The sequence below is a fragment of the Amphiura filiformis genome, chromosome 1, assembly GCF_039555335.1.
Source record: "Amphiura filiformis chromosome 1, Afil_fr2py, whole genome shotgun sequence".
Lineage (NCBI taxonomy): Eukaryota > Metazoa > Echinodermata > Ophiuroidea > Amphilepidida > Amphiuridae > Amphiura > Amphiura filiformis.
In genome coordinates this window covers 10,304,787-10,326,800 of record NC_092628.1, presented here as the reverse complement: position 1 = coordinate 10,326,800, position 22,014 = coordinate 10,304,787, and the positions used below count along the sequence as shown (strand labels likewise).

The window sequence follows — 22,014 nt, the reverse complement described above, 5'->3', positions numbered from 1 at the left end:
AACCTTTAAAAACATTTTTTGATAATCTACTGCTCAGCAAACAAAAATGTTTTACAGAAAACGTTTAAATGTCGGGTTATATATATTAAGGGTATAAAAACGTTTTAATAACATTCCAAAAACATTTTTGAAAACTTGATACAAAACATTCTAAACAGAATGTAATTTTGGGGTTGAAAAAATATTTTGCGAAAAATGTTTCCGAAATATTTTCAATAACGTTTTAAAAACGTTTTCATGACCTTTATATAACCTGACATTTAAATGTTATGAAAAGGTTTTGAAAAAACATTTTAAGAACATTTCCGTGTTTGCTGGGTTCAAATATTTTTAACATAATGTTATATAAGTATTGACACAATATTTGGCAAAAATGTTTGCAAAAATAGTTTACAATAACATTTTTTGAAAACATTTAAAAATACTGTTGTAGTGTGTTTTCATACAAAACGTTTTAAAACGTAATCATGACCTTTATATAACCCGACATTTTAATGTTATTAAAACGTTTTTACCTAAACCAAAAGCCAAAATATAACTTATTTAAAACGTTTTTAAAACGTTTTTGTGTTTGTTGGGTTGGTCAACGGGCAATACTTGTTAACAGTCGGGCAACGCTGTGAATTGTAGAAATATAATCTTTCTCCGGTTCATAGTTTTATATTCGAAGCCGCATATATTTTGACGCCCAAAAAGTATTCGAAGCCGAATATTCGCCTTCGAATATACACTTTGAACCGACCTTTACTGTCTGCAAGCTGTTATGGCAGCGCGGAGATGGTCACCTGCGCATTTATAAATACGTATTTATTAATATAGTCGAAACATACTAAAAATAAAAAATAATAAAAAATATCAGTCTACGCGGTCTGATTATTATGAACCACGTGTCTCTCGGAGACATCATGTGACATGTTCATTAATGTATATTGCTTGTGTGCTATTAAAGGCATGCTGAAAACATACATGAACAATACTGTAACCAGCCATGGCAGCATTAGTTTGCGTGGACGATTTTGAGGCATATGCAAGGACACATTTGCCAAAATATGCCTTTGATTATTTTAGTTGTGGTGCAGAAGAACAGCAAACTCTTCAAGACAACAAAGATGCTTTCAAAAGGTTTGTTATTCTAGATTGTTTTGCAAACCCAGGGCCGAGGTCTTCTTCTGACTATGATACCGTCACCCCAAATGAGTTGTTCGTTTGTACATGCTCTAATGGAAGCTGCTTCTACCACCCGGGCTATCACCACCAACACCTCTACTATACTGATACTCCTGATGTCAGAAGAATACAGACCGAATTTGTTTTAATATATAAAAAAATGTTTCGCCATAGCTAAATGCTCTAATCCTTAAGAGCTCGGTCACCCACATTTGCACTGTGTTTTATGGATCCTAAAAGCACATCAGACATACCAAATTGCATTTCGAATACGAGGAATGTCCTTCTGATATCAAATAAGGACATTTTTGACATTCAATAGTCCTTGAAGTAAACTTTATCAATCTAATGATAATAAGTTATTCCTTCGTGTAATTTGAGGTGCTCAACAAAATGGCTATTAAAATGTACGTAGCTGGGAAGAAAAGCCGATCATCATTTAAAAATTTTGACCGTTTGACGAAGTTTCATAAAAGACCTAAAAACACATTATAAGACGACGAATGTCAAAGTCCTGATCTACAGGCTGATGAACTTGCCAAATAGAGTCGGTCAGGACTTTATTCTGAAAAATCCAGGCGGCGGATGACATGATCGAGCCGGTAACTTGTGAAACCGCCCGGCCGTATGGCATTTTCCAATATAGTCGGTTAGTTTTGTGGGGTTCATTATCTAACCCCAACGGTTTTAGCTTGTATTTATATTATTTATCAACATATGCCTATTTGTTTGTGATATTTCAAGCGTTTTAAAATTTCTAAAATAATCCCATTCAATTACACGGTTGACGATGAAAATGTACTGAATTTAGAGAATGCAATGCGGCCACCACCTGGAAAAAATCATTACAATTAAATTGTACAAAATCGGAAGGAAAAAAAGCCTGCATTTAAAATAAAAATCAGTCAAAACCAATCCACTTTGGTTGAAAAATAAAGACAAAAGGGAAATACAGAGTACCTTTAATATTTAGCCTAAACGCGAAATGTTAGACTTGTGCCAAATTTAGTGACTGTTCATGTTATTGTAGGAAAGCATAAGACAAAATAAGGGTTTTATTCTAAAATTTGAATGAATACGGTATATCGGTTTTATTCTCAGTTAGGTCGCATTGAAGGTTTTGTATTGAGATATGTTTTATCTGGCAGAACTTTGGGAATCCCAGAAAGTTAGTTTTGTATTTTTCGGGATCTACTACCACTTCTAAATTAACTTTCATTTTACTGTTTTTCACATCAACATGCAGGTTGCGGCTATTACCCAGATTGATGAGAGATGTTTTTAACCGTGATCTGTCTACCACTATTTTAGGACAACGAATATCCTTTCCTATAGCTATTTCACCGACTAGTAGACACTGCTTAGCTAATCCTGATGGGGAAATTGCTACAGCTAAAGGTACCTATATAGATATTGACAGGACAAAATGTTGTTTTGCAATTGTGATTATTTATTACTACCTCTGATATACTGTGGATGAAGTAGAATTATACCTTTGATAGCTTTGGATAAAGCAAAAATACCTCTGATAGCACTGGGGATGAAGTAGAAATACCTCTGATAGCGCTGAATGAAGTAGGACTACCTCTGATAGCACTGAATGAAACAGAACTACCTCAGATAGTACTGTGGATGAAGTAGAGCTACCTCTAATAACACTGTATGAAGTAAAACTACATCTGATAACACTGTGGATAAACAAGTAGAACAACCTCTGATAGCACTAGATGAATCAGAACTACCTCTGATAGAACTGGATGAAGTAGAACTACCTTTGATAGCACAGTGGATGACGTAGAACTACCTCTGATAGCACTGTGGATGAAGTAAAACTACTTCTGATAGCTTTGGATGAAGTAAAACCACCTCTGATAGCACTATACAGAAGTAAAACTACCTCCGATAGCACTGGATGAAGTAAAACTACTTTTGACACCACTTTGGATGAAATAGAACTACCTCTGATAGCACTGGATGAAGTAGAACTACCTCTGATAGCACTATGGAGGATATAACACAACCTCTGATAGTACTGGATGAAGTAGAACTACCTCAGATAGCACTATTGCTGAAGTAGAACTACCCCTGATAGCAATGTGGATGAAGTAGAACTACTTCTGATGGCACTGTGGATGAAGTAGAATTACCTCTAGTGGTAACACTGGATGAAGTAAACGTATTATCTTATGGCACTGTGAATAAAGCGGGACTACCTATGATTATCCATGATATCACTGCACTGTGTTTGAAGTATAACTACCTCTGATAGTACTATGGAATGATGAAAATCTACACTACTTCTGAGCTGATAGTACTATGGATGAAGTACATGTTATTATCACTTACAACACTACTTCTGATAGCACTGATGATGGGTGGTATTGCATTAGAACAACCTCTGATAGCACTGGATGAAGTACAGAACTACCACAGAGAGCAGTCATAACACTGCATGAAGTAGAACTCAGTGGTGTAGCAGCGTGGGTCATCATATGGGGGGTGGGGCACCGACCATGATTGGGGGCACCGGATCTGATGGGGGCACAAGCTGTTTTTCGGCCATTTTCCTATGGGATTTTTACATTTTTAGATCGATGGGGGGGGGGGGAGAACTACCTGTTCACAATGTGTCTTAATTAGGCTCTGTTGATAGCGCTGCATGAACGATTCCAGCTTAAGCACTTTATCATGGAGTTTAAATTTACTTTTATATGAACTTTGAAACAATGTGAGAAGCTTGGAGAAGGAATCACATATGTAACTATATATGTATAAAAGTATTTGTTTTATAACTGTTAATTCTATTGCCTCTACAGCGGCATCATCTATGCAAACTGGGATGGTCATAAGCAGTATGTCAACTAAGTGTCTTGAAGATATAGCTGTCGCTGCACCTGCAGGTCTTAAATGGTTCCAATTAGCTATTTTCAAAGATAGAAGTCTGGTAGAACGCCTAATACAAAGGGCTGAAAAGGCTGGGTGTAAGAGTATTGTTGTGACCATTGACAACCCCGTACTTGGAAAGAAATACGCCACGATTAGGCACAAACAAGGACTTCCGCACCCATATAAGTAAGTAGCACCTACTAGGTTTAAGTGTAAAGCAATTCAAACAATATATGTTTATTCCTTAGTAGCCTAGCTAAATATCTCGATAAGTTTTAGAGCAATGCAATGTTTTAAGGGATGAGTTTATAGGAATAACGACCAAACAAAGAAATTCTTGTTTAAGCCGTAATATTATAGTCTTTCAACCCTTTCACAACTTCAGCTGTGTAACTTACAAAAATTCCCGCTAAAAAGTGGTTCTTTTAATTTTAGAAAATACATTAATAATCGCATTGGACTTTTCGTACTGATCGTACTATAAGTGACCCCCAGCCTATAATGTTCTAATCACACTATAGACTGGGATTACATGTGACGTCATTGCCAGGCAATTGGTCTCTATTGTTCCTTGTCCGGAAATATGCCCACGCAGTCAGGGACCGTGCTTTTAAAACTCCCGCCAGATCACAATAAGGCCATTGAACTGCGTAGTAGCCATACGTACTCATTGAAGTATAACGGTAGCACGTTCCCTTACCGACTCATTATTAATGTGTGGAAAGGGGTCAGGGACGGCATTCTGATCATTCTAATCCTTTCTTTTAAGGTCAATAGATAAAAGAAAGGCCTTGAACACAGGTGCCGAGTTGTAGATAATATTTAATCATCAAAGCTGATGTCATAAGAAATTTCGAGGAGGCAGCGCTTATTATTTCTTGTAAACACAATCTAATGTGGTACTCACTACATGTAGAAGGCCGGGCGGGTCTGCAAATTAGTGCATAAAGCTAGTAAAGATATAGCTTTATGTTCAGTTTAATCAATTAAAATACTATGGTTGGATATCAAAAAAATCGCGAGGCATTAAGTATTAATTTTTATATTATTATGACAAAATCCAGTCCCTTTTCAATTGAATAGGCTCCGAGATTAGACTTTCCTTTCCAAAAATAAATTATGTGGCCTAGAGGACATGATATAGGCCTAATCTAAACCCATATTCGGTATCCAGAAACCTTCTGAGCGGCGCTTGCACTCGCATCGCATTAAACTAGACAAAGTTCGCTAAACTAAGGCCTGCTTCAATTGCCAACCTTTATCGAGGGGCGAGTTTGAGGTTTCATAGTCATCTATTACCTATACCATTTTTCACCCCGATGTGGCAGTGATGTCAACGCGTTGTGAACAGCTGTTTCGCTCGCGCATCTATGCGGTGTCTTTAAGCGCGTGCGTATGTACACCAGCGCCATCGAACTCCAGCGAGTGATGCTGCACCTAATAAAATTCGTTTCATATCTCTTTCCCGCCATGAGTGTCGCAAAATACATCATCTCCCCGGGGGAGTACAGATTTATGTTCATTGCATTCTGAAATACGGACATTTCGACTGGTGACAACAAAAAAAAAAAGGAATCCCCGATCATCACGATAATGGCGCGCGATCACGAACACCCGGCAAGCGGCAGAGCGTTTCAACCAATGACAAGTCTTGATTGTGTCCGTTTGTCTGCAATGCGCGTGCGCCACGCCGCTCATTGCAACCGGCATGGTAGTATGAAACTAGACTCGATCCTCCAGTCTTCGAATACTCACGCACGGCCGCTCCACTGTGCTGAATTAGGCAACGTGAAGGATTGTGGGTAAAAAAAGGCGCCGCCATTAGAGGCCAGAAGGATTCAGGCTAGTATGAAACCAGCACAGAGGAGTAAGATATCTTACTCCTCTGTGGAAACCAGCTTTATACTGACGTGACCCCGGATGTGACGTCACTGTCACATCAGGGTGAAATGTAGTCTCGGTACCAGCCGGTTTGTGCTCCTCCGTCACCGTTAGTGACGGAGGAGCACAAACCGGCTGGTACCAAGACTAGGTGAAATGGTATTGAACAACGCAAACCAGCCAAATTTGTCATAAGTTTGAATAGCCATTAGAACAACCGTGAATATAGTGTCAGAAAGTCTTACACATCTTAGTATAACCTTGTCGTTAGCGTGATACTGAATGCAGCGCCATATTTGGAATATATTCGTACACGGTGTGGGCAAATAGTTGCTCAAATGTAGGCTAAGTAGGCCTAAATCATGAAAATCGCTTAATCGGAATAATACTAACCAGTAACGGACACCGAGACAGCACTACGTTTGAAGTTTGAGGTAGTAAAGCTTTTCCTTGTTATAAAAAACAAGGAAAAGGCAGTCATTTTTATCACAACGCGATATTTAAAAAAAGTACATTTTGAGAGGGCCTACGCTGGTTCTTTTGATTCTAGTGTAAAATCTGTTCATCACATGTAGTCCGATTTGGTATTTATGGTCTCATCAAAGTCTTGAGAACTCTTTTTGATGTTATGTTGGTTAACAAAAACGATACTGTTAAAAATAGCGGTATTTATGCAAGCGACGTATCTATTGTGTAAAATGCATTGAAAATTGTCGGCTAAAGAGGGCATAAATTAAAATCGCGAAGAGTAATAGCAACAATAACTATCTACATTCCAAGCGGAAACGCTTTTCAAAAACATACCACCTTTTTCGGGCAATCGCTGAAACCGAAATATGAAATTCCAGGCCATCTGTAAAAACTGCGTTAGCAGAAATGACCATGAACTTGGGTCACCGAAACAAGTGTTTATATTGGTGTCAGGCCTATCATAGTGATACAACAATTAGCCCCCAATAATGGCTTTCATTTGAACCGTTATTTGTTAAACTGCGATTTTTACTTTTTGAGAAATCAATGAATGTATCAAAAAACTTTTCGAAAGTCGATTTAAAATGGCATAACCCGTTAAAGCATAATAACCATGTACTAAACCAAATTGTCAAGAAAATGGTATTATCTGCTCATGTTTAATGGTTTGGGTGGATTTCGCAAATTATAAAGTACGTGTAATTGTAAATTGATCAAGCCATACAGAGGTATATTGTTTGCTTAAAGCCATATTATAACATAATAATATACCCTGCAAAAATCAAGACTCTAGGTGCTGTAGTTTTGTCAAAATCCAAGCGTTTTATTATTACGATGGAATTATTAGTCGAACGCATACACGATGTTCATAACACACAGTACGTATACGGCGTGCGGTACGGTGATCTACACAACAAAGGGTCGTACCATAACGTGACCGAAGGAGTGGTAGGTATTGGCGACATATGCGCTGGTAGTAAATTCTAATTTTCTTTGCTTTGCTGTAGTTGTTCGGCCCAAAAATAAAAGGGGATATATCTGACAGTAAAAACTAACATTTTATGGCAAAGAAATGCTAATCTATTTTGTATGAAAATGTTATAATATGGCTTTAATGGCTTCGTTTTAAAGGGGTGTCATCCAATATTTTCATGTTCTGTTTTCTATCTTACATCGAGGCCTACCATTTTGTGATCTTAAGCGGCTTTTACATGAGAAACAAAAAACATGTATAACAATGCTTCATAGGATAGTGCATACTATTACACGATCTAAACGAAATATAGGCCTATAGGCGTAAAATTTTACTGGGATAATGACAAAATAGGAGCTTTCCTTGTGATACCAAAATCTCAGTTTTGATGAAAAAACAAATCGGGGATGAGGCTGTCGATTGGGTTACACCCTTTAAGTGATTATCACAGCTTCTACCTTTCCGTAAGTCACTCCTGAAAAATAATTTACAATAATTCATAGATTTGGAGAAAATGAAAATGAAGTTCGCTATTGTATTCCAGATTCGAGAACTTTGTGGGTTATGGATATTCAAACGAAGATTACTACGATACGAGTCGACTATAGCGAAACAGCTGGACCAGACTTTGACTTGGCGCGATGTTGACTGGATCAAGACCGTCACCTCATTGCCAATCATTCTAAAGGGCATATTGACAGGCAAGTGCATGGATCTGTAAAGCGGTTCATTATACACTACTTACAATATGTCTTTATCAGTTTGGGATGCGCCGAAAATATGGCTTTGACGAAATCCAGTTAAAAAATTATGTTGTGAACGCCAGGCAAAATGCCAATAGTTCAATCATTCTCAAGGGGATATTGATATGCAAGTGCTTGGATTTCTTAAGCGGTTCAAATGTACACTTCTTAGAAAATGCCCTTATCAGTCTGGGATGCGCCGAAAATATGTCTTTGACGGAGTCCCGTCACAAAATCATGCTGTGGACGCTGGGCAAAAATGTCAATAGTTCAAGATGAAATTGGAACTGCGTACGTCCAGCCATCGACGGCATTAAATCTAAAGAAACATGTCAATGATTATGTATAGCAATAGGAGACTAATCAAAATTCTTAGAAAAATCTTAGGTATCTTACAGAAATAATGCAGCTTCATCGCCATGATGGAAGGAATGTGACAATTTGACTTCTTATTACACCCTTATATTGTGATCTTAGATAAGGCCTAAAAAAATTGTTTGATTGGCGTAACCCGACCTACCCTAAAATTAGGCCCGACCCTAACTTTTTTTCTGCCCCCCCAAAATAATAAAATTTAAAAAAAAAAATAAAAAAAAAAAGAAAAAGAAAAAAAAAAAGTTCCAAAGCTTTTACAGCTTAAAAAGTAAAAAAAAAAAGAAAAGAAAAGAAAAGAATCCCGACCTACCTACCCTAAATTTTTTTTTATGTTACGCCAATCAAACAATTTTTTAGGCCTAAGAGAATATAGGAAGTGGCAGCTTTCTAAATTGTTCAATTGTTTGACAATGAATTATGTTTTTTCTCCAGCGGAAGATGCTAATAATGCTGTATTACACAAGGCAGACGCCATTATTGTGTCTAATCATGGAGGTCGTCAACTCGATGGAGTCCTTGCCACGGTACGTACTACGTACGTGGATTCCTGAATCTAACAGAATGTTTGCCTTTTACTGTGTGTAGAAAAAATAAGAATCATTGGACCAAAACCGAAGTGTTTCCCGTAGGTTGCACGCATTTCGTTTTTGGAGTTGACCACATTTCGGTTTTTTCATTTGAGAAATCAATAAAAACAGATACGGATATTTACGTACATTTTGTTTTACAAGCAATATAAAATTGATAAATCCTATGAAAATCAATATAAAATTGTCCTAAAACATAATATTTAGCCTATACTGAATATGCAGAGTAGGTTAGAATAAAGATACGAGTTTCCTCTGAGATGTTTTTAAAAAAAAGGTTACCACAGCCTGAAACTGAACGAAAAAAAACCGGGCATTTTGCATTTTGTGTTTCAGGCCAACTGCGAAGAAACTTGTTTTTTTAGTCTCACACCAGTTCTGTAAGAGAAAAATATATTAATTAAGACATAAACGGAAATAAAGAATCATCCATGTAATGCCACATTTCTGCATCTTGGACGCCACCATGGCATGCCCTGAACACCCTTCACTCTAATTAATTTAACATTTCGCAACTGCTTTGATGTCGTCAATTTTCTGCTTTTTTTTCAAAGATCGATGCCTTGCCAGAAATAGTCCAAGCAGTCCGTGGATCGGATATGGAAGTCTACCTTGATGGAGGAGTCAGGAAGGGCACTGATGTCTTGAAAGCTCTTGCTCTAGGGGCTAAAGCGGTATTTGTTGGCAGACCTGTGCTGTGGGGTCTGGCAGCCGATGTGAGTACAACATTTCCAATGGCATGCTGAATGATAATTTAAGGTGTGGTTAAGGAGCTTTAAGGTGTGGAAGGCCTTTTATGATAGGGATTTCTTGCTTAGCCCACCAAGTTTGAATGAAAAGAAATTAGTCCCACAAGGTGAGAAAGGGCGTTGATGGATTGTAATATCCTATTAAACACACGGAACTAATAACTATTTATGTTATTTTTACTAGGGAGAAGTTGGGGTGAAGAAGGTTCTTCAAATACTTCGAGATGAATTTGATACTGCTATGGCACTATCAGGTAAGAACACAATGGAATATTTGTCATAGTTAGAAACCATATCATTTGTAATTTCAATATGAAGATTTTTACCTATATGAATAACATAAACAGTTTATGAAAAAAACCCTACCATACTAAAAACACCATAGTAGCCATTACCAAATATAGGCTGACACAATCCCACCTCCCATTTACTGATCAAAATTTGGATGTTAAAAGTCGAATGCAGACGTATATTTTTTTCACTGGCAAATGCATCTTATATGTATTACATGTACATTGATTTAGGATGTAAAGTGGTGATTTGAAAATAATGACATAATTAGGTAATAACAAAAATTAGAATCCACATCCCAATCCCAGAAGGCATTTCCCAAGAGAGTGGTGGTAACAAGCAGTGTTGCCGTTTGTCGCAATTTTGGCGCAGTGAAAATGAGATTTGTCATTTTCAAGCAAAGATGGTACATTTTGGCAAAAAGTGCGTTGATGTAATTTTGTGTTCCTATTGTGTAGTCATCTTGTTTGTACACCAGCGGCACTTGATAATTTGCATGTTCCTATATTCCTTTTAAAACTCAATTTTATTCCTTGATATATATCTACGGAATTGTAGACATATAAGACGCATAATTGCATTTAGATGTTTTCCAAAATAGTAAAGTATCAAACACGATCTGTATCAGTTTGTATAAGTTTGTTTTATCTTCTTTATATATATCTAGAGTAAAAAAACCCTTCTGTTTTAAAATTTCTGTGGACATTGGAAACACAATGCCGAATAATCGCATTAGGCCTATATGTTTTCCAAAATAGTATCACGGACGAACTGGATAATACATAATGTCATTGCTTATATAAGTTTTTTTGTTTTATCTTATTTTTATACAGGTTGTAAGACATTGAAGGAAATAACGCCAGATTTGGTAGAAAGAAGACAGATTATTTCTCCAAATTGAATATAATAATTATAATTGGTTGTGTAATCTGTGTAATCAATAGCGAGAAATAAATAGGAACTTCTTTGATGTATTAATTATCGTTAATATATAATATAAATAATAGGGATCCAAGGATTTACCCTTATGAGCTTATATTTTAAAACCTAAAATTTAATAACATAATTCACATACAATTTCAAATATTGACGTAATATCATCGTAAAGTTGTTGCTGTTTCTTGATAGGTTTCAAAATGTCAAACCACCTCTTGAAAGTACACGTACATGTCTGGTATTTCACTAATTCATTTAATTGACTTGTCATTTTTTTTAATTACCTACAGCTCCATGAAAGTACACACTAGGATCATTAATGCCATTAAGTTAATGGTATTATATTCAAACAATGCTAATTAGAATACAAAAACGAATACAAACTCTGCAAAAATGAATAAAATGCCCACAGGTGCCTACAATTACACGAAATTAATATCTATAAAATGTAATAATAATAAAAAAAAATCCTTTTGATTTACTTAGAAGGGTAGGTTTCATTTAAAATGTCATTCCATTTAATTGAATTATCATTTTTGATAACTCCATGAAAGTACACAGAACCTCTTTATTAAATGTTGAATGAAATGCACACGTGTCCCTGCAATCTCTTAACATGTCGCGCAGCAGCATAAAAGTCTCAAAATGTGATAAGATTTCTGCATATTAGTTGTCGGCAAATTGCATAAAAAGTTGCATACAAATGTCATTGCTTACTTGCTTGCTTATGTCGACTCTTGTAGTCGGACTCCCATAACGGCTCTCCAAACTGCTCTGTCAAGCATACAATTCTTGATGTCTGGGCCTGTTAATCCTGTATCATCTGCCAACATCTTGATATAATCCTTCTTGGGTGCACCTCTTGTTCGCTTTCCATGTTTGGACTGCCACATAAGAACACTTGAAGCTGCTTCCTCTTCGCTTCTTGCACAGTGCCCTGCAAACCGTCTAATCCTTCTAATTTCATTACAAAAGATTAAACACACTCTTCATGAACTAAAATATCTATAGTGCTCCACTTAAATTACTATATAAGATGTTCAGTCCATAAACAGGGTGTTTATTGTCTACAAGCAATATACAGGGTGAGTTAAAAAAAAAAGGTGCAATAGTGCAAAGAATCCATCTTTATTTTATAACCAGATTGAACTTTTAGGGTTTAAAATACATACGGTATAGCCTATTCATTAGTGGCCTTGTATGAAAAAACGAAGTAATCAGCACTTTTAATGCTTGTCCACGAGACATAAACGTTTTGAATATCAGCACACTCTTTGAAAGGTAGATTTGGAACAACTGCCATTTTCTTAACCTCATTGGCACTGAAGTAGAATGGAGCCCCTAAAGTTTTATTGTCCCTGGTCTTGTATAAGTAGAGAAAACATTACTTTTATTTGTTGTTATTTTCATATTTACCCTTACATTAAAAATGTTCATTCTCTATAAAAGAAACATATATACAAATTTATGGACGGGTTTTTAATGTAGAAAGGAATGCGTGCAAGTTAAAGTGGTGTGAATTACAAAATATCCAGTATAAGTTGCAGGGAATTGAAAAATAGGAGTTGGAGTTGGGTGAGGTATGCATGGTATGAAGGACTTAAAGGATGATTTCGTGATCCTAGCATCCTCTTATGTTCATGAAAGTTCATCTGTGTTGGTATAAACCATGATTTTGATTTAAACTTTTGATCCAAACACAAGGTTAAAAGTTTAAATCAAAATCATCCTCTTTTTATGATATCCACGAAAAAAGCTTATTCCCAAAATTTCAGTTGATTCCGATTTTGCGTTCGCGAGTTATGCATGATTATGCATATTACACTGCTCCATAGACAATGTGTTGTAATTTCGTTCTGGTGCACCAGAACGAAATTCAAATTTCACGATATCTTTGCTAAACGAATTAATCTGCAAGAAATATTTTGTACATAAACATTATGTAGCCAGAGGTTTCCAGTGATATAAAAATCTCAACTTTTTTGAGAAAAGTGGGCGGATGAGGCTGTGGATCACGAAATGCCCTTTTAAGTGATGCAAAGGTGCATATTAGTTGTCGGCAAATTGCATAAAAAGTTGCATACAAATGTCATTGCTTACGTGATTTCGTGATCCTAGCATCCTCTTTTTATGTTCATGAAAGTTCATCTGTGTTGGTATAAACCATGATTTTGATTTAAACTTTTGATCCAAACACAAGGTTAAAAGTTTAAATCAAAATCATCCTCTTTTTATGATATCCACGAAAAAAGCTTATTCCAAAAATTTCAGTTGATTCCGATTTTGCCTTTCCGGGTTATGCATGATTGATTATGTGTATTACACTGCTCTATATGCCACTGTTGTAATTTCGTTCTGGTATACCAGAACAAAATTGAAATTTGACGGTATTTTTCCTAAACGAATTAATCTCCAAGAAATTTTTGGAACATAAACATTATTTATGTAGACAGAGGTTTCCAGTGGTATAAAATACTCAACTTTTTTTTGAGAATAGTGGGGGATGAGGCTGTGGATCACGAAATGCCCATATAAGTAATATTAGAAAGTGAGTTTGAACCGAAAAAAGGAATTGAAAGAACGCAAAAATCAACATTGATTTAAGTTAAAGCCAGTTTCAGATCTGGTGTCTTTATTTCGCATTGTATGCTCTCATTAATTACATGGTTTAGACTGTTGGGAATTCTTTTTCTTTATATCAACTTATGTTTATGCTGGGCTTTTTAATTAAGCTAAAAGGGTTAGTTTGATTCAGAAATAGTATTCATATATGGTCATTTATAGTGATTACCTGCATTTGGGGGCCATTTTGGACGCCATCTTGGAAAAACCCACTTGGGGCCAGTTTATATTTTTGGGAACATCCTGATTATGTTTTGGGGTCATCTCAGGAACCTAAAAAGTTGGTTTGGTTTAGTCCTTGGGATGCACAGGACGTGCCTCTAGCTCCCCGAGTAATTTTTGAATGTCCCTTTTGGAAATAACGGTATTTTTAACGTTATTTGTATGTTGTGACAATGGGGCTCTTAATAAAGACAACAATGTCTAACATCATTCCATGAACTAATAAACTTTGAAACAAGTAATTAAATATTATTTAATATCTTGAAATATCAAGCAGCATGTGATTTTGATTTGAATAAGTTCTCACAAAAATGGCAACTATGGGGAAGCCTCTGCAGTGGAAACAAAAAAGAAACAAAACAACAACAACAAAACATGGAGTGTTTTTTGTTTGTTATTTGTATGTTGTGACAATGGAGCTCTTTATAAAGACTTGAACAAAGTCTAACATCAGTCCATGAACTATAAACTTTGAGCTATGCATGTGTCATAGCCACTGCGTGGAATAAGGCATTCTATTTTTGTACCACAACATTACGTGCACATTAACATGAACATGACTGGAACAAGCCATGGCAGCGTTAGTCTGTGTTGACGACTATGAGGCATATGCAAGGACACATTTGCCAAAATATGCCTTTGATTATTTTAGTTGTGGCGCACAAGAAGAACAAACCCTTCAAAGATGCTTTCAAAAGGTTTGTAGCTGTTTGTTATGATCATTTTATTTTGAGACATTTTTGGCGGTAGACTGGCGGTGGATGACTCGCAATCAGGCAACAACTGTTCGGGGGGCGGTAAGTAAGCAATTTAGATAGGTCAAAGGGGTGGGGCACCGGGGTGGGGCACTAAGGGACTGTACAATAATTATGAGCCCTGGTGGGAGGGTTAAATTGGGGGAGGGGAAGACATTTTTGCGAGCCGAAGGAGGGGGGGGGGGGGAAGCAATTTTGGCAAGCCGGGGAGGAGCGATTTTTGGTAAATATTCATGGGGCGCCTTTTATATAGAACGCTCGAAAAAGGCTTAGGACAACAGTACGGAAACGCTTAAATATGCAATTTTTTTGGCAGGCCGAGAGGGTGGGGTGGGCGATTTTGGACGGGCCGAGGGGGGGGGGGGGGCATTTTGGGACACCATTTCAATATCACGTTCAAAATGTCCTCATTTATATGCAACATTTTCTGCAAAGTTTCGTGAGTAGTATAACATTTTGCCAACTTGCAGGTTGAGGCTATTACCCAGGTTGATGAGAGATGTTTCTAACCGTGATCTGTCTACCACTATTTTAGGACAACGAATATCATTTCCTATTGCTATTTCACCGACTGCTAAACACTGCGTAGCACATCCTGATGGCGAGATTGCTACAGCTAAAGGTAAATAGATATAACAAGACAAATCCTTTTTAGTTGTGATTATTTATTACGCAACCCCCCCAAAAAAACCCACCAAAAAACCCAAAAAAAACGAAAAGAAAAAAAACACCAGAGTTTGTCTCAGGAGTGTGCGTATCTTTTAAAAATTGCAGTTTTTAATTGTTTATTTGAGTAATTTACCAAATTATGTAAAATTATAATTAATTTGATTAAGATATATAATTGAGTAAATGTTACATAGTTTTGAGGTAAATTTTACTTAATTATTATTAAGATGTGCAGTAGATGAAGTAGAACTACCTCTGATAGCATTGAACGAAGTACAACTTCTGATAGCACTGTGGATGAAGTAGAACTAATAAATGAGGATGAAATAGAACTATGGATGAAGAACTACTACTCTGATAGCACTATGAAGTAAAATTATCACTTATAGCACTACTTCTGATAGCACTGGGGATGGATATTGAATTAGAGATAGCACTGGATGAAGTATCGAACTACCACAGATAGCAGTCGTAACATATTAAACTTTCTTATACCATGGACTTTGAAGCATCGGGAGAAGCATGGAGAATGAAGCATCATCTGGATGCTTCCTATGAACATGTGTGTATTAATTTTAATGTTTTTACCCTTATTGCTTCTACAGCGGCATCATCTATGCAAACTGGGATGGTCATAAGTTATTGGTCAACCAAACGTCTTGAAGATATAGCCGTCGCTTCACCCGATGGTCTTAAATGGTTGCAATTAAATATTTTCAAAGATAGGAGTCTGGTACAACGCCTATAAGGGCTGAGAAGGCTGGGTGTAAGGGTATTGTTGTGACCATAGACAACGTTGTGACTGGAAAGAAATATTCCGTGATGAGTCCACAAGTACTTCCACAACCATATAGGCAAGTAGGACCTGATACGTGTATGTGTAAATCAATCAAAACTATAATTATGATAATAGTTAAGCCAAAGACGCCTAGCTAAATATCTCGATAAATCTTAGTACATAATAGTAGATTTTTCTTACTTTTAGTCCAAGAAACAGTACTCACTGTGAAAGTTTCGGAGTCTACCAGACGTCCTTTTCTACACTATTGTTGTTGTGACGAACTTCTGTTTACCATTGATGCTGGTGGTTGCTTAGCAACGTGGTTGCCAGTTATTTTTCCAAGAAGATCGTCAAACATGGGACTGAGATTGTATTGCCACTCGTCCCTGTTCATGATGGTCTCTTGCTTTCTGATCTGTATCGCCTCCTTAATCCACCGCTTGTATCTATCTGCCTCTTTACCGACTACCTTAGCCTCTTCCCAGCCTATAATATGGTCGTTCTCCTGCACATGGACTGTGATGGCCGATTTATTAACAATGGATTGTGATGCCTTTCTAACTGCGCGAGTCCGCACGTTAGCGCCTGCCTTTTCCGCTTGCGCCCGGTGTTCGTCCATTCGCTTGCCGAACTTTCTTCCCGTTTCTCCTACATATTTTAAAATGACAGTTCTTACAAGGAATAGCGTAAATGACATCCGTGGTTCTCAGGATCACGTTTGTCTTTGGGATGAACTGACATTTTCATTAGGGAGCAATGGGTCACACCGACATCGCATGGTTAATAATTACATTAGTACAGCCAGAGACACTGAAATGAATACACGGGATCGATACACGTAAATGTGCTATGCACGATTGATGTTCAGACGATAAATCTTTTGATACCGGGGTGGAAAATGATGAATATCTCCCGTAAATGATTTCGTATAAAGAAACCAGATGTGGTTCCTTGCACTTGAACATATATGTTCAACATGTATTATCGTCGTTATAGGTAGCGCTTTGAAAAACTAGCGTGCGTCTTGAGCTGAAAAAGTGACCAAAATCATCAGATTTTATATAGCGCAGCGTAGACCCTCGTGGAGGTAGTCTCGGCCAGACTGTATGTGGCTATCACGAACAAACAGGATCGACGAGTGTCAGACCGACTGACACAAACTGACTGCGTAGGAGACTATCGTAAAGGCAGTTAAAAGCATATGACAATGGCGTATGTATGCTCGCTACCGTACAGAGGTCAGTCACAGGCTAATGTCATTAGCCTTAGTCGGATGTCCTTCAGCCTATTATGTGTTTTATAAACAGGTGGGAACAACAATTCGTGGCTGTGGATTCACCCTACCATGGCATTTTCTGCCATGAAGATATCGGGGCGATGTCACTGTGTGAAGTTTCATGTAAGTGGCAATGTTATAACTTTTGAAAGTTCTTGCGATACGTTCGGAGACCTCTTCTACATCTTCGACAAGACCCCTCGACTTGCTGTTTTCGTCTTTCTTGGATTTTTTCTTCTCTTTAGGGGTTTCCATTTGTGTTTCGATTCTATCAATATTCCATGGCGGGTATCTACAGGTGTGAAGAGCTTTTTTGATGTTTTCTTCTTCCTCTTCCTTGTCTTTGTCTTTTATGATGATATTGTTATTTCTGTCCATAAGAGTTCTTATCACACCCAGTTTCTGATGCAGAGGATGGTGAGATACGAAATTCAAATACTGGTCAGTGTGTGTGACCTTGCGATACACTAACAATTTGACAGTGCCGTCCTCATCACGCCGAACAATCAATGTGTCAAGAAAAGGGATTTTCTCATCTTTTTTTTCCTCAAAAGTTAACTTGATTGAGTTGGTATCGTCGATTTCTTAGTACAATAGATCCCCAGGTACTAAACCACAATTTAAATGGGTAAATTTTGCACATAAGAGTCCCATTCAGTGATCCTAGCGAAAGTTGAAGCCCCATTGAAATACATGTACCTAATTTCTCTACATAAAAGGGCATTTCGTGATCCGCAGCCTCATCCCCCACTTTTCCCAAAATGATCTACAATAATTCACCATGGAATTGAAGAAAAAAAAATCTTCAATTCACTTTTGTAGCAAAATATTGTTTGACAATTTTAGCATTTTTAATATACTAAATTTCCTTCCTTCTTAAGTTAAAGTGCAGGTTTCACAAGTGGGTAATATTGCACTGCAGAGACTTAAATATCTAATTTTGCATAGCACTCTTATTTTTTTTTAAAACTATATCAAGATTTGAAAACTTTGTGGGTTATGGATATTCAAATGAAGAACTGCGGCACGGGTCAACGTTTGTGAAACTGAAAGACGAAACTTTGACTTGGCGCGATATCGACTGGATCAAGTCCGTCACCTCATTACCAATCATTCTCAAGGGAATAATGACAGGTAAGTGCTTGGATTTGTTAAGTGGTTAGACGCTTCTTAAGTTAAGGGGGTACTACACCCCTGGCCAATTTTGTGCCTATTTTTGCATTTTTCTCAAAAGTTATAGCGCATTGGCGAAAAATGAGGGAAAACCAATATTTGATCAATAAATCAATAACTACTTACCGTAAGTTTCTGAATTTTCAGTGCAGTAGTTGTAGTCCTTGCCCCTATAATATACATATCTTACTTGTAACCACTGCGCTATAATTTTTGAGAAAATGCAAAAATAGGCACAACATTGACCAGGGGTGTAGTAACCCTTTAAAGTCATATTGTAACATTTGTAACTTTAGTAAACTAAGATACCCTACATCTACATCTGGCATTCCAAGGGGTTGGGCACTCAGGTTTCAGAGATTTTCAAAACATACCCTAAACAGGATTTGCCCATTGAGCAAAAACACTCCTAAATTTAGTACAGTTTCGCAACATATGTTTAATGTTTTGGTATGGTCCTTATCCTCTAAGGAATCGAGGAAACACACTTTATGAACGGGATCTTTAAAATGACTCATGCCCTTGATAAAATATGCTGTTGCCAAAATGCATTCCGTGTGAATTTCACAATCTTTTGAAGCTTTGAGACACACTTTTTTGCTCTTTTGGATAAGAAGTAGCAACTTTTTAAATTGTTTGACAATCATGTGTTTATTTCAGCGGAAGATGCTCATAATGCTGTTTTACACAAGGCCGATGCCATTATTGTGTCTAATCATGGAGGTCGTTTACTTGATGGAGTCCTTGCCACGGTACGTGCATGGTTTCCAATCTAGGAGTCCAGCAGAAAGTTGCTTTTTACCGAGTTTATATGATGTAACATTAAAAAACTCGAAAATAGCATTATAAAATTCAAGTCCTCTGCAAAATACGGTATCAATGCATTTTTAAAAAGATGATTAAGTAATCAATTATCTATAAGGTGTCATGTCACATTTTTGAGGGGACCCTAGTCTATAAAGCCTCCACCTCCTCCATGTCCTGAACGGGGTCCTGAACACCCCGTATTCTAAATTTTGCACTGCTTTATGATGTTGCAACATTTCAATTTGTTTTAACAGATTGATGCCTTGCCAGAAATAGTCCAGGCAGTCCGTGGATCAGATATCGAAGTCTACCTTGATGGAGGAATCAGGAAGGGCACTGATGTCTTGAAAGCTCTCGCTCTAGGGGCTAAAGCGGTATTTGTTGGAAGACCTGTGCTGTGGGGTTTGGCAGCCGATGTGAGTACAATAATATTTACTATCATTTGTAGATTTAATCGTGAATCTTGATGATTTTAGGCATGATTAAGGTGAGGAAGGCCATTGGCTGTTAGAGATCAATTACACAGAGAGAGGAAAGGTGTTAATCATATTTAGGATTGAAAATTGATTGCGTGGAACTAACATGTGCAAAACGTTGTTATTTTTTACTAGGGGGAAGCTGGAGTGAAGAAAGTTCTTCAAATACTTCGAGATGAATTTGATATTGCTATGGCACTCTCAGGTTAGAACACCGTGAAATATTTGTCTTTAATATCTATCCAAGATTATTACCTAATAATGAATATAAACAGTTTATGGACAAAAATAACATAATACTAAAAACACCCTAGTAGCCAATAACAAATATAGGCTGACGCAATTCCCTTCTAATTAACTGATTGAATTTTGGACGTTAACAGTCGAGTGCAGACGTATATTTGATTCATTGTCAACTGCATGTTATTACATTGATTTAGGAGGTAAAGTGGTTATTTGAAAGTAATGACATAACAAGTAATAACAAAAATTAGAAACCATTTCCAATCCCAGGAGGCATTTCCCAAGAGTGGGTGGTGACGTGCATGCAGTGTTGCTGTATGTCGCAATTTTGGCGCAGTGAAAATGAGATTGTACATTCTTGCAAAAATTGGGATATTTTTGATGCAAAAATTTGGATATTTTGATGCAAAAATTGGGATATTTTCGACAGAATGGGTTTGAGAAACAATTATTTCATGTTACTTGACTGAACGTAATAAGTTATTTTGAGGCCTAATTTGTGGTCATATGTACATCTGACATCAGCGTCACTTATTTGCATGTTCCTATAGTTCTTTTAAAACTCAATTTTACTCCTTTTAAAATTATATCTTGATATGTTTACGGAATTGTAGCCATATATAAGACACGAAATTGCATTTAGATTTTTTCCAAAATAGCAAAGTATCAAACACGATCTGAATAATACGTAATGTTATTGTTTGTATAATTGTTTATCGTCTTAGAGTAAAAAGTCCTTCTGTTTTGAGATTTCTGAGGACATTGGAAACACATAAAACTCTAATAATCGCATTATATGTTTTCCAAAATATAGTATTAAACAGTATTAAAATGTCATTGCTTATAAGTTTGCTCGTTTTACCTTATTTTCACACAGGTTGTAAGACATTGACGGAAATAACACCAGATTTGGTAGAAAGAAGACTGGCTATTTCTTCGAACTTATAACTTTCCATTTTCTTTAACTCTTTTTGAATCAGCAATTACATGCTAAAAACAATAAAGCCCAAAATATTATAGTAAACGATTTCAGTATATGGTGAATCACGCTGAGGACTATTATCGGTAGTAACACAGCAGTGAGGATTTTTGTCACCAAGCAAGTGTTCCGTCTACTCTATCAATATGCAGATACCAGACCCATATTCATGTAGTGACATTTACTTGACAATCAAATTGATTACAATCATGTTTTACATTTTACAACTGTGTGGTAACACTTGAATTTTCAGTAAAGCAAACCTCTTTTATATTGTTCAATGGACTCTTAAATCGCCATACTATATACATATTTAAAAGTGGATGTCCATATTTAAATGTTGATGTCTTTAAAAATGTTATGATTGCAATGTGGAAAGTATATTTACTAAGGAGGCCGTTAGGCTGAGTTCACATAGAAGTATACGGTATAGGAGTATACTATGTGAACTCAGCCTGATCGAATGAGCGTATTTCGTATAGCGAATAGCGAGTATGTCAGTGTACCCATTTTCTTCGTCTTATCAAATGCTTGTAACTTTACTTCTTGAGGTCACATTGCATTCAATGAGGTTGTGCAGAATTAGATAGTGCATCTATTTAAAAAATGAATTTACCCACATATGGTTTAGGTTTTTAAAATTTGGACGGTATACGCTGCACTAAAATCGAACACGCGCGATTCCCACTATACTATACTAAACGCAGGTATACGGCCTTTTCGAATAGCTCTTATGTGACCCCTGTACTATGAAATTACCTTGCTCGATTTAAGCTATACGCGTGCACCTGCAAAACGTGCATCGTATACCCGAATAGTATACTTCTATGCGATCGTAGCCTTATGTGACCCGGTACTATGAAATTGCCTTGCTCGATTTAAGCTATACGCGTGAACCTGCAAAACGTGCACCGTATACCCGAATAGTATACTTCTATGTGATCGCAGCCTA

At 36.9% G+C, this 22,014-nt stretch overlaps 2 protein-coding genes across 2 annotated transcripts; both read left to right on the top strand.

Annotated features, from left to right (window-relative positions):
- Positions 1–969: 969 nt before the first annotated feature.
- Positions 970–11,032, top strand: LOC140150912 (2-Hydroxyacid oxidase 1-like). Its single transcript, XM_072173099.1, is given in 8 exon segments — positions 970–1,122; positions 2,414–2,565; positions 3,984–4,300; positions 7,995–8,079; positions 8,929–9,020; positions 9,638–9,799; positions 10,017–10,086; positions 10,957–11,032. Coding segments are annotated over 8 exon segments (1,080 nt in total). The 5' UTR covers positions 970–988; the 3' UTR covers positions 11,025–11,032.
- Positions 11,033–14,385: 3,353 nt separating this feature from the next.
- LOC140150821 (2-Hydroxyacid oxidase 1-like) lies at positions 14,386–21,580 on the top strand. Its single transcript, XM_072172997.1, is given in 10 exon segments — positions 14,386–14,582; positions 14,584–14,601; positions 15,129–15,280; positions 15,933–16,070; positions 16,073–16,181; positions 18,364–18,518; positions 19,218–19,309; positions 19,619–19,780; positions 19,976–20,045; positions 20,961–21,580. Coding segments are annotated over 10 exon segments (1,074 nt in total). The 5' UTR covers positions 14,386–14,475; the 3' UTR covers positions 21,032–21,580.
- Positions 21,581–22,014: the final 434 nt, after the last annotated feature.